This window comes from Astatotilapia calliptera, chromosome 11 (assembly GCF_964374335.1).
Source record: "Astatotilapia calliptera chromosome 11, fAstCal68.1, whole genome shotgun sequence".
In the NCBI taxonomy this organism is placed as follows: domain Eukaryota; kingdom Metazoa; phylum Chordata; class Actinopteri; order Cichliformes; family Cichlidae; genus Astatotilapia; species Astatotilapia calliptera.
In genome coordinates this window covers 36,043,443-36,059,715 of record NC_137432.1, presented here as the reverse complement: position 1 = coordinate 36,059,715, position 16,273 = coordinate 36,043,443, and the positions used below count along the sequence as shown (strand labels likewise).

The 16,273-nt window shown below is 40.2% G+C and overlaps 2 protein-coding genes across 3 annotated transcripts in view; both read right to left on the bottom strand.

Moving 5' to 3' along the window:
* Window positions 1-16,273, bottom strand: part of LOC145419259 (uncharacterized) — a 76,529-nt gene that overhangs the window by 35,417 nt on the left and 24,839 nt on the right. The window lies entirely within an intron of this gene.
* Window positions 771-5,945, bottom strand: LOC145431969 (ferric reductase 1-like). Its single transcript, XM_080308519.1, has 7 exons — window positions 5,812-5,945; window positions 5,451-5,537; window positions 3,824-3,915; window positions 3,159-3,217; window positions 2,644-2,781; window positions 1,669-1,700; window positions 771-1,583 (listed from the first exon to the last, which is right to left on the bottom strand). The coding sequence occupies exons 1-7, from the start codon at window positions 5,917-5,919 to the stop codon at window positions 1,494-1,496; spliced, it is 606 nt and encodes a 201-aa protein (XP_080164645.1). The 5' UTR covers window positions 5,920-5,945; the 3' UTR covers window positions 771-1,493.

Below are 16,273 nucleotides of genomic sequence, written 5' to 3'. Positions count from 1 at the left end.
AGCTATTTACATTTAGTGTTCGTCCCAAGTAGGAGATTTTGAATTGAGTCTAAATTGACCGCAAATTTACTTACATCAAAACTTACAAATTTACATCAAAACTTCTGAAGATGCAGGTCTCTGTGCAGCAGCTGAAGTCTGTGGTGTAGAGGGTGAAGAGGAAGGGGGAGAGGATGGTCCCTTATGGTGCTCCTGTGTTGCTGATTACCTTGTCAGACACACAATGTGGAAGACGCACATATTGTGGTCTTCCTGTCAGGTAATCAACAATCCAGGACACTAGAGAAGCATCCCCCTGCATCGCTGTTAGCTTATCACCAAGCACTGGAAAAGTAAAAAAAACATGAACCTCACAGTGCTCGCCGGCTGGTCCGGGTGGATGTAGACACGATTGAGCAGATAGATGATGGCGTCCTGTGAGACGGGGCTGGTAAGCAAATTGAATGGGATCCTGATGTGGTCTGACAATGGGTGAGATCTGGTCCAGGATGAGCCTTTCCAGGGTCTTCATGATGTGGGAGGTCAGTGTCACAGGCCTGTAATCCTGGGGGCCACTGGGACGTGGCGTCTTTGGTACAGGGACGAGGCTTGATGTCTTCCACAGCACTGGGACCCTCTTCAGACTCAGCATGAACAGTTTATGGAAGACAAAGCTGGGGGGCACAGGCCTTGAGGGGACTCACTCCATCTGGTCCAGCAGACTTGCCTGAGTGGAGTTTCTTCATTTGCATCTGAACCTGGTAAGCATTTAACACTACTACACTGACATACATAATTTTCAATTTAATGAAGTTAAAAATTTGTTGTCTTATTGTCAGTTGTTATTGACAGCAAGATTATTAGAAATATATGAAAAAATGTACATTAAATGGGAAGTTCAGGAGCTGAATCAATGACAGTTTTTTTTTTCAAATGAAAGTGACAAAGGTGCAGATTCATACATAGATGCTGTCATATTAACAGATGTTAATGTGTGAAAAGGGCTTTAACCCTCCCATTATGATGTGGGTCGAGTTGACCTGATTTAAAAATGTAAAAGGAAAAATTGTTAAAAGTACTTTTTAATACAAAATTGCTGTTTGGCTTAAAAAAATGTAACCAGCTTGTAAAATGAAACTGGTTTACCTGGCAGCCAGAGTGGAGGCTAAAGGCGGCTGAAACGACTTCTTTCTTTGCAACTGTGAGACATATTATACACACACACACACACACACACACACACACACACACACACACACACACACGACAGTAATGCTTGGCCCAGTGAAATTGAATGCTGATTGAAAGTACACCTTAATTATCAACTAAAAGCAAAAGAGAAAAAAAACATAAGTAATATTTTTTAAAGACATTACTGAGAAACTTTCCAGGATTCGCCAACTGATGGATCAGTGGGTCTGAATTTCCAGTGCAGTCTCTCATCAAGTATGTTAAAATTGATGATAAAATTCAACAAAACTACAGGGAAACACTCTGGAAGATTCTGCTGCTGCTCATTTTTCTCCAATTCCAACCAGAAGTGCCACCAAAAAGCAAAGGTTTCCCAGAAGGTACACAGCGATCAGGCAACTGTCACCTTTGACCTGACAAAAAAAGTAAAATTATATTAGAAATACTCCATCTTGTGGCAATCAGTGATTGCTTGCTTTTATATTTCTTTCAGCTTACCAATGCTGATTCCATTTGATCAGCAGTATCATCTGAAACCCAGAGCAAAGAACAGTGAAATATTGCAGGGCACATTAACTGAAGTGAACTAAAGCAGTCAGCTATGTTTTTAATCATTTTATTTATACAGGTTGAGTTATGATATTAGTTTTAAGCTTTAACAGAAGAAGAACAATTTGAAATCAATTTAAATAAAATTGAGTCGAGTTGAGTAGTTGTGGTGATTGAAAAAAAACAAAAAAACAACAACTTTCAGAACGATAACAATGTGCTGGAAGCTCTATGTAAACATTTAGCATGTCAAGTTGCCATTGGTCATGGAAAGTGTGTGCGGCACGGGGGGGTAAAACATTTTTTAAAAATCACCAAACATTAACCAGTTTTTGTAGACACAAAGAGGTTGTGATCATATTTTTTTTTAATAATTTGTGTGACTGAGCCACACATTGAGCCACAGCATTGTCAAACTACACGTGTCCAAAATTGGATAGTCTCAGTTGAGACATTTCAATGCAAGTTCTCTCTGATAACATTAGGTTGGTGGTGCATGAGCTGAGCCTTCGTGTATAGTATTCCCAGAGTATTTTCATGCATTTAATAAATCGAAAGATAAAGATTCCTTTGTCGCTGTACTTCAGCACAGTTAAAGTGTAACAGCTTTTGTTCCAGCAGACTACCATTGAGACATTCTTACGCGTTTTCACTCATCAATTCATAAATACCAATATTTGATGCTGCTGTGTTATACACAGAAAATCTTGTGATACAGTGCTGTTTATTTTACCCATCCAACCACATTCTGAGGTGTACAGGGGTTATACTCTTCGCTCAGTCAGCTAAATGCTGCTGAACTGATCAGGTGGCTCTTCACCGTGCAAATGGACTGTTGGGTCTAGATTGGTTTTTGTCATTAAAGTGTATATGGGTAGTGATGATTTTTTCCTTCATCACTGAAATGCAAAAAAAAAGGCTTACCTCTGTGTTTAACTACCCAATCATGGACCTCCAAAATGATGATGAAGAGAACTTCCCAGGCAAAGAAGCCACCCATCACTTTCAATAGCCACCCATCATCACTGTCAATCCTGTCCAGGCCTGTAAATATGGCTGCCACTGTGTGACACAAAGAAGCAGGCATTTTAAGACGAGCAGCATGGGTGACAGTGTGTCTGCTATTGAAAATGTTAGCATATCCTGTACATAGCTTGTACTCACTACAGCCTGTACATACTTGTAGTTATAGAATATTCACAACATACTTCATACCGTGTACATTATAACATAATAGACCCATTTCTGTAATATACTTACATATCTATATTATTGCTAATATATATTGTAATATATCTATATCACTAAGCACTTCTGGATGGATGCAAACTGCATTTCGTTGCCCTGTACCTGTGCATGTGCAATGACAATAAAGTTGAATTCTATTCTATTCTATTCATATATGCAAGATGGTAGAATGAAGTAAAACACAAGCTTACCAGCTATAGATTTTATTACCACCGCATTTAAAAAATGTGTCCAGTTGAACAGATACCTCCTATCAAAGAAAAGAGAAGAACTATAAAATCATCAGCTTCTGAAGTTCTTGTCTAAGATTTCTCCTGCATCCAATTTATGAAAACAAGTATCATTACTGAACATACAATTTTACTAAATCTATATTTCACTTAAAAAATATTTCATTTACAGAGTCTGGCCTCCAAAGCTACAACCAGGCTATATTTATTAAAAGTACCATTATTACTAAGAGGAAGGAATAACTTTCACGAGTCATGTGCAAATTAGTTTCCTACTTGGTGTTTCAGTGTGAAAGTGTGCTCTGATAAAGCACATGCAGGCTACACTTTGCAAAAGTTTGAAATTTTAAAAACTTTTATGGCTGAAGTATGAATACAACTCTTAGGGTTATCAAATAACTTTATAACCTCACTTTGCCGAGTGAGCAGTGCATTTAGTCATTAAGCATGTACTGCCCCATTCCTTTGGTTTATCGTGTTTTCAAAATTTGTTAAATAATTGTAGAGAAAAAAAAAAAGTGAGGCCATTTTTAATTTTTTTTTAAATAATATTTGAACAGAGTATTCTTAAATGTGTATAGGCATGATATAGTATATTAATTAAACACACACAGATGGATACATACAGGTGATGTTGTGGTCCGCAGCGCAGCAAGGCCCCGATAGGCTGGATGAGTGAGAGGATCATAACCAGGCACCCCAACACTGGATGTGCTCCCTGGATACCAAACACATTAACAGTGCTAATCATGGGGCATAAATATCAGTCTGAGAGCTGAAACACACAACTAAAGAGTGCTTAATGAATATCAAGAGAAAAGAAAAAAAAAAACACTTTGAAGGGGTATATTAATCTTGCCTGTGGATGCAACTTGCAGACTGGAGGAGCTGAGGATTGATCTATGGACCTTCTGTTTGATAGATGACTTGCTCTACTACCCAAGTGAAGGTAAAGCCTCCACAAATAACCCCAGAGTGAAAAGTACGAGTACCTTTGAGAGTACCATGAGAACTTAATCATTTCTAGATGTACCTCCCATGAGGGGCACTTCTGCTCCACTTGCCTTTTGTCTTAATGACTTGCAATATTGGCTTATAAATATGCACCAACTTTTTGTCATCTCCATAGTTTGCATTTTGTCCTTTAGGTTTTACATGGTGTCGCTATTCTCTTCTACAATCACATCACAACCAAAAGCTGGAGATGATCGTCCTCCTTCAGTCTGGTTTTGCCAGAGGGTCCTACTGTTACACGGGAGTTGTTTCTGCACACCAAAGCCAAGGGTTGGAGGGGTCCATACCTGGTTGGTATGGTTATCGCATTCATATTAAGTTGAATTATATTAAACTCCCTTGGCTCATCCTTCTAATGTAAAGCACCATGAGATGACTGTTTTATAAAAAACTAAAGTGAAACTAACTGGATGCAGCCCACAGATTCCATTTATCCCTCAAATTATTTCTTGAACCTGTTCATATGTGGATTGGTTGTCAAAAGGCATAATGTTTCTGCATCACTACTACAACTGGTGGAAGCAAGCTTTTGGTGATAGTGGGAAGGAAATATTCCCTTCTTTTCTGTTAGAAACCTCCAGCAGAACCAGGCTCAGGTGATGCAGCCATCTGCTGCAACTGGTTGGAGGTGATGGGGAGACACGACAGGCAAAATGTTATGGACGAGAGCCAGAGAGTAACTAAGGATTAAATGCAAAGTGGTGTATAAACACACTCTTTGCACTTTCTAAGCAACAGGTCTTGCATAGGTGTTTGGACTATTTAAAAAAATGAATGGCTGATCATTTTCTTCAAACAGAAAACAAAGTCCTTGTTTGTGCCTAATGTAATTAAAACTCTTGATGTCCACGCAATATCAACTAAATCTTCAATGAGGAACGTTTGGAGTTCTTTTTAACTTAACTATTTTGATTGTGAAGCACTTTGCAGAAATGATCTTGAAAAGTGCTATATAAATACATTTGTACTTAAATATAGGGTTTAAAAACTGGGATTAAATGAAATCTAAATGTTGCAACATAATTTGGAGGGTATTTGCATTCATATAATCAACAATTTGTATTCAACAATTACCCCCAATTCTGTGTGAACAACACATAAAATTTAGTTGGAATAAATAAGAAAATAAATATTATTACAGAGAAACACGGTTTTATCATTTGATTGTCGCTGTAATGAATAGTACAAAACCATAACTTAACTAAGATTCTTAGAATCTAGCAGAGTCAGTGTACTAACCCCAGACCAGTCCTGAGAATGAACGAACACAAGGATGAAAGCAATGATTGTGGCTGCTACCGTCAGACACATTGCTCCAACATGGACCTGGAGGAACACAAAGAATACAGCATGATACTGTGGCAGCTAAACCAATACATTTGTCCAGATAACATTAGGCTTGGACCAAGCTGTCTTACAAGTCTATTATATCTTGGATTGGATTGGATATCTGAAATTACTTATGAAGTTAATATTTTTAGTCATGAAATTTATTCTGGAAACACACCAAGTTTAAGTTATTTTCAAGCCTAGTTTAGTTTACAAAAACTTTGGTTCCACATTGAAAAGATAATACATGGTTTTGTCTATGATGTCTCACCATAAACCAGAGATCTTTGTCGCACATTTTTTTTCCCTTGGCCATTTTTTTTAGATATCGGGCAACCATCATGCCGAGTGATCCTGTGGTCATCCAGGCAATCAGCATGAGTGATCCTGAAACACAGTTAAATATTGAAATTCTCTCCACTTCTCTTTGTTTTAGGAGTTAAGATGAATTTCTTCCCCTGGAGTAAACATGTGGTCTGTCAACTGACTAAAAATTTAGAGCAGAAACATTTGACAGTAGTCGTCAAATTCTGGATTTAAACTAATGAGTCAACAGAGCAAAGGTAATATAGACAGTGAGCAGCCAAACAGCAACCTTGGGCCAAGAAACTGAGTCCATTGCCATAATTACAGGTATACCATTAGCAGAAAAGCGGCACAGAAATGTTTTTCACATCTTCAAAATTCTATTAGTTTTCAAACATCTGAAGATTGTTATAAATTATTTCTCCTGCATCCAATTTATGAAAACAAGTATCATTACTGAACATACAATTTTACTAAATCTATATTTCACTTAAAAAATATTTCATTTACTGAGTCTGGCCTCCAAAGCTACAACCAGGCTATATTTATTAAAAGTACCATTATTACTAAGAGGAAGGAATAACTTTCACGAGTCATGTGCAAATTAGTTTCCTACTTGGTGTTTCAGTGTGAAAGTGTGCTCTGATAAAGCACATGCAGGCTACACTTTGCAAAAGTTTGAAATTTTAAAAACTTTTATGGCTGAAGTATGAATACAACTCTTAGGGTTATCAAATAACTTTATAACCTCACTTTGCCGAGTGAGCAGTGCATTTAGTCATTAAGCATGTACTGCCCCATTCCTTTGGTTTATCGTGTTTTCAAAATTTGTTAAATAATTGTAGAGAAAAAAAAAGTGAGGCCATTTTTAATTTTTTTTAAATAATATTTGAACAGAGTATTCTTAAATGTGTATAGGCATGATATAGTATATTAATTAAACACACACAGATGGATACATACAGGTGATGTTGTGGTCCGCAGCGCAGCAAGGCCCCGATAGGCTGGATGAGTGAGAGGATCATAACCAGGCACCCCAACACTGGATGTGCTCCCTGGATACCAAACACATTAACAGTGCTAATCATGGGGCATAAATATCAGTCTGAGAGCTGAAACACACAACTAAAGAGTGCTTAATGAATATCAAGAGAAAAGAAAAAAAAAACACTTTGAAGGGGTATATTAATCTTGCCTGTGGATGCAACTTGCAGACTGGAGGAGATAAGACATGGACATAACTAAGCACAAGCAGAACATGATGGCTGGGGGGGAAACACACGTGACAGAAGGAATGGGTCACAAGGGAAAAACATGGAAACGAGACGGGAGAAAAGGACATTACTGAAATACATGAAGGGCCAGGGCTGGGACAGCCAACCAGTCACAGACAAAGAGCCACATCATACACCTGGGCACACATGAACATCACCCATCCCTTCCTCTGTCCTGCGTTCAGTTTAGGGTATCGAACTCAGGACCCTAGCCTCATCAGGCCGGGGTCTTTGTGTGGAGTCTGGATGTTCTCTCGAGCTTCCTCCCACAGTCTAGGGACATGCAGTTAGTGGGGGTCTTCTCGCCCCGTTCACATTCACACACAGATGAATTGAAGATCACCTTGTGGTTAGTGCCTTCTATTCGATGTACAGACTGAATAATAACACCTTCTAATTAGTTCTGTCTCCTATTGGTGCTCTTCTACGAGTGATCAGTGCTTGATGGCTTACTAAGCTTAACTTTTTTCCACAACATTGATAACAAACACACACAGAACAACAACAACATATGTTATCTAAAAAAAACTTGATTGGACCAAAGTTTTGATGTTCATCCTACATGTTTATTGAGATTGTCTAATGTCTGCGACGGTATCTTCTCCCACGTCTGCGGACACCCGAGGCCTTGTGGGGTCTCTTGTGTCTGCGAACGGGGCGAGAAGACCTCGCATGTCTGCGTCTATACCTGCGTCGTGGCATTGTCCAAAACGGCGGTACCTGCTCCACGTCACGGGTTCTATTTATGGACTCACCTGGCAACTTTAGTGATGTCACTGCTGATGTTGTCACTGTTGGTGTGACCTCATGACTCATTCATGCCATCTGAACTGTGGTGTAATTATGAGGTCACAGGGGGACGTGAATTTATTCACAAAGTTGATAGAGAGTTTGGGTGATAACTCAAAGACGCAATGATGCAGTCAAATCATTTGGAATTAAATATCTCTGTCAGTGCGCCCCAGGGTGGCTGTGGCTACAATGTAGCTGCCATCACCAGTGTGTGAATGGGTGGATGACTGGATGTGTAAAGTGCTTTGGGGTCCTTAGGGACTAGTAAAGCGCTATGCAAATACAGGCCATTTACCATCTATAAATTACAAGATTTAGAGGGTTCTGACATCACAGTCATCTTTCTGACATTGACATCCAGTCTCTCTGTGATGTCAAATATTAATGCCAGATTCGTCTCTCTGTTGTGATGTCAAATATCAATGCCAGATTCGTCTCTCTGTTTTGATGTCAGATATCAATGCCAGATTCATCTCTCTGTTGTGATGTCAAATATCAATGCCAGATTCGTCTCTCTGTTGTGATGTCAGATATCAATGCCAGATTCATCTCTCTGTTGTGATGTCAAATATCAATGCCAGATTCATCTCTCTGTTGTGATGTCAAATATCAATGCCAGATTCATCTCTCTGTTGTGATGTCAAATATCAATGCCAGATTCATCTCTCTGTTGTGATGTCAAATATCAATGCCAGATTCGTCTCTCTGTTGTGATGTCAAATATTAATGCCAGATTCGTCTCTCTGTTGTGATGTCAAATATTAATGCCAGATTCGTCTCTCTGTTGTGATGTCAAATATTAATGCCAGATTCGTCTCTCTGTTGTGATGTCAAATATTAATGCCAGATTCGTCTCTCTGTTGTGATGTCAAATATTAATGCCAGATTCGTCTCTCTGTTGTGATGTCAAATATTAATGCCAAATTCGTCTCTCTGTTGTGATGTCAGATATTAATGCCAAATTCGTCTCTCTGTTGTGATGTCAAATATTAATGCCAGATTCGTTTCTCTGTTGTGATGTCAGATATTAATGCCAGATTCGTCTCTCTGTTGTGATGTCAGATATCAATGCCAAATTCGTCTCTCTGTTGTGATGTCAGATATTAATGCCAGATTCGTCTCTCTGTTGTGATGTCAAATATTAATGCCAAATTCGTCTCTCTGTTGTGATGTCAAATATCAGTGCCAAATTCTTCTCTCTGTTGTGATGTCAGATATTAATGCCAGATTCGTCTCTCTGTTGTGATGTCAGATATTAATGCCAGATTCGTCTCTCTGTTGTGATGTCAAATATCAATGCCAGATTCGTCTCTCTGTTGTGATGTCAAATATCAATGCCAAATTCTTCTCTCTGTTGTGATGTCAGATATCAATGCCAAATTCGTCTCTCTGTTGTGATGTCAGATATCAATGCCAAATTCGTCTCTCTGTTGTGATGTCAGATATTAATGCCAGATTCGTCTCTCTGTTGTGATGTCAGATATCAATGCCAAATTCGTCTCTCTGTTGTGATGTCAGATATTAATGCCAGATTCGTCTCTCTGTTGTGATGTCAGATATTAATGCCAGATTCGTCTCTCTGTTGTGATGTCAGATATCAATGCCAAATTCGTCTCTCTGTTGTGATGTCAGATATTAATGCCAGATTCGTCTCTCTGTTGTGATGTCAAATATTAATGCCAAATTCGTCTCTCTGTTGTGATGTCAAATATCAATGCCAAATTCTTCTCTCTGTTGTGATGTCAGATATTAATGCCAGATTCGTCTCTCTGTTGTGATGTCAAATATCAATGCCAGATTCGTCTCTCTGTTGTGATGTCAAATATCAATGCCAAATTCTTCTCTCTGTTGTGATGTCAGATATCAATGCCAAATTCGTCTCTCTGTTGTGATGTCAGATATTAATGCCAGATTCGTCTCTCTGTTGTGATGTCAGATATCAATGCCAAATTCGTCTCTCTGTTGTGATGTCAGATATTAATGCCAGATTCGTCTCTCTGTTGTGATGTCAAATATCAATGCCAAATTCTTCTCTCTGTTGTGATGTCAGATATCAATGCCAAATTCTTCTCTCTGTTGTGATGTCAGATATCAATGCCAAATTCGTCTCTCTGTTGTGATGTCAAATATTAATGCCAGATTCATCTCTCTGTTGTGATGTCAAATATTAATGCCAGATTCATCTCTCTGTTGTGATGTCAGATATCAATGCCAGATTCGTCTCTCTGTTGTGATGTCAGATATTAATGCCAAATTCGTCTCTCTGTTGTGATGTCAAATATTAATGCCAGATTCGTCTCTCTGTTGTGATGTCAAATATTAATGCCAGATTCGTCTCTCTGTTGTGATGTCAGATATTAATGCCAAATTCGTCTCTCTGTTGTGATGTCAGATATTAATGCCAGATTCGTCTCTCTGTTGTGATGTCAGATATTAATGCCAGATTCGTCTCTCTGTTGTGATGTCAGATATCAATGCCAGATTCGTCTCTCTGTTGTGATGTCAGATATTAATGCCAGATTCGTCTCTCTGTTGTGATGTCAAATATTAATGCCAGATTCGTCTCTCTGTTGTGATGTCAAATATCAATGAAAGATTCGTGTCTCTGTTGTGATGTCAAATATCAATGCCAAATTCGTCTCTCTGTTGTGATGTCAAATATCAATGAAAGATTCGTGTCTCTGTTGTGATGTCAAATATCAATGAAAGATTCGTGTCTCTGTTGAACAGTATCCGGGTTTACACCAGCCCACCAGATTTCTTATTTGTGTTGCCCTGTAGTAATCCTGTAGGCAAGGGATGCCTAATCCTCCTTTATCTTTGGGAAGCTGAAGTGTTTTGAACTTAACTCTTGGCTTTTTACCCGCCCATATAAATCTTGAGAGGGTCCTATCCCACTCTACAAGGTATCTATCAGGGTTTTCTATAGAAACAGACTGGAATAAGTTTAATATCTTTGGGAGCATATTCATTTTTATGATGTCCACTCTAGAAGAAATGCTTAGATAGACCATCTGCTAATATTTAGCATGATATGTTTTTTAAGTAGGGGGTAGTTGATTTCTTCCAAGCTAGTTATATCCATTGATAAGTTTATGCCCAGATATTTGATAGTTCTTTTGTCCCAGCTTAGTTTGTATTTGTTGAGCAGATTCTGGGGAGGGCTATAAAAGCTACTAAGAACTTGTGTTTTTTGTATATTCAATTTATATCCCGAGTATAGCCCATACTCCTTTAACACTGACATGAGCTCCATAAGTGATTCGGTAGGTTTTGATAAGTAAACCAAAATGTCATCTGCAAACAGAATCAGAATCAGAAACTTTATTGTCATTGTCATGAGAACAACGAAATGAAGAATGGTCCCCGATCATTGCATCATCCCTAGCAATATCAAAATATAAATAAAACAATAAAATTCAATAAATAAAATAGATAGAATACTTAAAATACTAATAAGATATAACAGTAAAACATTCACATACATTCTCACACACATGCTTCAGACCGTGCATAGATTAACACAAGAGTGGCGTGATGGACATTTTTTTGTAGTATTCAGATGTGTTATTGCAGTTGGATAACAGCTGTGTTTGAGTCTATTAGTCCTTGCTCTGATTGCCCTGTACCGTCTGCCTGAGGGCAACAGTTCGAACAGGGAGTGGCCAGGATGTGAGGTGTCTTTTATGATGTTTTGGGCCTTTTTAAAACAGTGGGCGTTGTGTAGAACTTCCAGTGTGGGGAGAGGGCAGCCAGTGATCTTTTGGGCAGTGTTAATGATCCCTTGGAGTGCTTTCCTCTGAGCCCCTGTGCAGCTAGTGTACCAGATGCATATGCAGTAAGTTAGAACACTCTCAATGGTGGCTCTGTAGAAGGACACCAGCAGTCTCTGTGTGATGTTATTCCTCCTGAGAATTCTCAGGAAGTACAGTCTCTGTTGGGCCTTTTTCAGCAGCTCGGAGGTGTTCACACTCCAGGAAAGGTTCTCCTCTATATTGACTCCCAGGAAGCGGAAGCTTGCCACCCTTTCTACACAGTCCCCATTTATGAATAGTGGTTGGATCTCTGCCTTTTTCCTTCTGAAGTCTATTATGAGTTCTTTGGTTTTTGAAGTGTTGAGGAGGAGGTTATTGGCCTTACACCATGACGTCAGCTGCTCCACCTCGTCTCTGTACGTAGACTCGTCTCCCTTGGAAATGAGCCCCACCACTGTGGTGTCATCTGCAAATTTCACAAAGATGTTGCTGTGGTGGCGAGGAGTGCAGTCGTGTGTGTAGAGAGAGTAGAGCAGTGGACTGAGCACACAGCCCTGGGGTGAGCCAGTGCTGAGACTCAGGGCTGAGGATGTATGATGGCCAACTCTGACTCTCTGTCTACGGCCCGAGAGGAAGCTATTGATCCACATGCAGGTGCTGTCTGGAAGCCCCAGGTCTTGTAGCTTGGCCACCAGTTTGTGTGGAAGGATGGTGTTAAAAGCTGAGCAGTAATCCACGAAGAGCATCCGCACATAGCTACCATGCTCTTCCAGGTGAGTTAATGCAGCATGGAGTGCTGTGGCTACAGCGTCTTCCGTGGATCGGTTTGCTCTGTAGGCAAACTGGTGTGGATCCAGGCTGCGGGGCAGGGCTGCTGTGATGTGTCTGCAGACCAGCTTGTCAAAGCATTTCATTACCACTGGGGTGAGTGCCACCGGTCTGTAGTCATTCAGGCCGGTGATGTGGGGCTTCTTAGGCAAGGGGACTATGGTGGAGGACTTCAGGCAGAGTGGGACAGTCGCCTGTGCGAGGGATTTGTTGAAAATCCTGGTGAAGATCCCAGCCAGCTGTCCTGCACAATCCCTCAATATTCGACCTGGCACACCATCAGGACCCGCCGCCTTCCTCGGGTTAACAGCCTGCAGCATGCGCCTCACCTCGTGCTCTTCCAGGGTGAGGGTGGTGCTGCTATGGGTGGCGTGTTGCTGCTGTGGCTCCAATACCTCCGGTACCCTGGTCTCAAAGCGGGCAAAGAAGATATTCAGCTCCTCTGCCAGCTCCAGGTCACCGTCCGCAGCTCCGAGATTGATCTTATAGTTGGTTAGGTGCTGGATGCCTTGCCACACCTGCCGGCTGGTATTACTCTTCAAAAACAAGGCCAATTTCTGCTCACTTCCAGTGATATTAATCCCTTTTATGTTACCATTCTGCCTAATCCTTTCAGCCAATGGCTCTATAAAATTAGCAAATAAGAGTGGACTCAGTGGGCATCCTTGTCTTGTGGACCTTTCAAGCTTGAAAGCATCTGAAAGTTCACCGTTAATCTTTACTTTTGCAGTTGGGCTATTATACAAGGCCCTCAATATAGTGATGATGGACCCATTAAACCCATGGATTTTTTTTTTAAATATGAAAAAAATTTAACTTTTTCCTTCCGTCATACTTCAGAAATATAATATATTAATATTTTGAACATTTTAAAACATTTAAGTTTGCTCGTTGTATTTATAAGATCCTACATTGACGTGCTCCACAATCATTGGTCAGTCATGTTAAAATCCATTATCAGTGGAAAACAAACCTGATCCTCTACTAGAGGCGATTGTGCAATACCTTTTAGACATAACACTCAGCAAACAGTTATTATTAGTTAAAGTCAGTGAGATTTGGAGTGATACATGACACATGACGGAATAAGACACGCAGACTTAGCATGACGAGCCGACGAGGAACACGTACACTGTGAATACATACAGAGGGAAAAGGGGACAGGAGATAAGACATGGACATAACTAAGCACAAACAGAACATGATGGCTGGGGGGGAAACACACGTGACAGAAGGAATGGGTCACAAGGGAAAAACATGTAAATGAGACGGGAGAAAAGGACATTACTGAAATACATGAAGGGCCAGGGCTGGGACAGCCAACCAGTCACAGACAAAGAGCCACATCATACACCTGGGCGCACATGAACATCACCCATCCCTTCCTCTGTCCTGCGTTCAGTTTAGGGTATCGAACTCAGGACCCTAGCCTCATCAGGCCGGGGTCTTTGTGTGGAGTCTGGATGTTCTCTCGAGCTTCCTCCCACAGTCTAGGGACATGCAGTTAGTGGGGGTCTTCTCGCCCCGTTCACATTCACACAGAGATGAATTGAAGATCACCTTGTGGTTAGTGCCTTCTATTCGATGTACAGACTGAATAATAACACCTTCTAATTAGTTCTGTCTCCTATTGGTGCTCTTCTACGAGTGATCAGTGCTTGATGGCTTACTAAGCTTAACTTTTTTCCACAACATTGATAACAAACACACACAAAACAAAAACAACATATGTTATCTAAAAAAAACTTGATTGGACCAAAGTTTTGATGTTCATCCTACATGTTTATTGAGATTGTCTAATGTCTGCGACGGTATCTTCTCCCACGTCTGCGGACACCCGAGGCCTTGTGGGGTCTCTTGTGTCTGCGAACGGGGCGAGAAGACCTCGCATGTCTGCGTCTATACCTGCGTCGTGGCATTGTCCAAAACGGCGGTACCTGCTCCACGTCACGGGTTCTATTTATGGACTCACCTGGCAACTTTAGTGATGTCACTGCTGATGTTGTCACTGTTGGTGTGACCTCATGACTCATTCATGCCATCTGAACTGTGGTGTAATTATGAGGTCACAGGGGGACGTGAATTTATTCACAAAGTTGATAGAGAGTTTGGGTCATAACTCAAAGACGCAATGATGCAGTCAAATCATTTGGAATTAAATATCTCTGTCAGTGCGCCCCAGGGTGGCTGTGGCTACAATGTAGCTGCCATCACCAGTGTGTGAATGGGTGGATGACTGGATGTGTAAAGTGCTTTGGGGTCCTTAGGGACTAGTAAAGCGCTATGCAAATACAGGCCATTTACCATCTATAAATTACAAGATTTAGAGGGTTCTGACATCACAGTCATCTTTCTGACATTGACATCCAGTCTCTCTGTTGTGATGTCAAATATCAATGCCAGATTCATCTCTCTGTTGTGATGTCAAATATCAATGCCAGATTCATCTCTCTGTTGTGATGTCAAATATCAATGCCAGATTCGTCTCTCTGTTGTGATGTCAGATATCAATGCCAGATTCGTCTCTCTGTTGTGATGTCAGATATCAATGCCAGATTCGTCTCTCTGTTGTGATGTCAAATATCAATGCCAGATTCGTCTCTCTGTTGTGATGTCAAATATCAATGCCAAATTCGTCTCTCTGTTGTGATGTCAGATATCAATGCCAGATTCGTCTCTCTGTTGTGATGTCAGATATCAATGCCAAATTCGTCTCTCTGTTGTGATGTCAAATATTAATGCCAGATTCGTCTCTCTGTTGTGATGTCAGATATTAATGCCAGATTCGTCTCTCTGTTGTGATGTCAAATATCAATGCCAGATTCGTCTCTCTGTTGTGATGTCAAATATCAATGCCAAATTCGTCTCTCTGTTGTGATGTCAGATATCAATGCCAAATTCGTCTCTCTGTTGTGATGTCAAATATTAATGCCAGATTCGTCTCTCTGTTGTGATGTCAGATATTAATGCCAGATTCGTGTCTCTGTTGTGATGTCAGATATTAATGCCAGATTCGTCTCTCTGTTGAACAGTATCCGGGTTTACACCAGCCCACCAGATTTCTTATTTGTGTTGCCCTGTAGTAATCCTGTAGGCAAGGGATGCCTCATCCTCCTTTATCTTTGGGAAGCTGAAGTGTTTTGAACTTAACTCTTGGCTTTTTACCCGCCCATATAAATCTTGAGAGGGTCCTATCCCACTCTACAAAGTATCTATCAGGGTTTTCTATAGAAACAGACTGGAATAAGTTTAATATCTTTGGGAGCATATTCATTTTTATGATGTCCACTCTAGAAGAAATGCTTAGATAGACCATCTGCTAATATTTAGCATGATATCTTTTTTAAGTAGGGGGTAGTTGATTTCTTCCAAGCTAGTTATATCCATTGATAAGTTTATGCCCAGATATTTGATAGTTCTTTTGTCCCAGCTTAGTTTGTATTTGTTGAGCAGATTCTGGGGAGGGCTATAAAAGCTACTAAGAACTTGTGTTTTTTGTATATTCAATTTATATCCCGAGTATAGCCCATACTCCTTTAACACTGACATGAGCTCCATAAGTGATTCGGTAGGTTTTGATAAGTAAACCAAAATGTCATCTGCAAACAAGGCCAATTTCTGCTCACTTCCAGTGATATTAATCCCTTCTATGTTACCATTCTGCCTAATCCTTTCAGCCAATGGCTCTATAAAAATAGCAAATAAGAGTGGACTCAGTGGGCATCCTTGTCTTGTGGACCTTTCAAGCTTGAAAGCATCTGAAAGTTCACCGTTAATC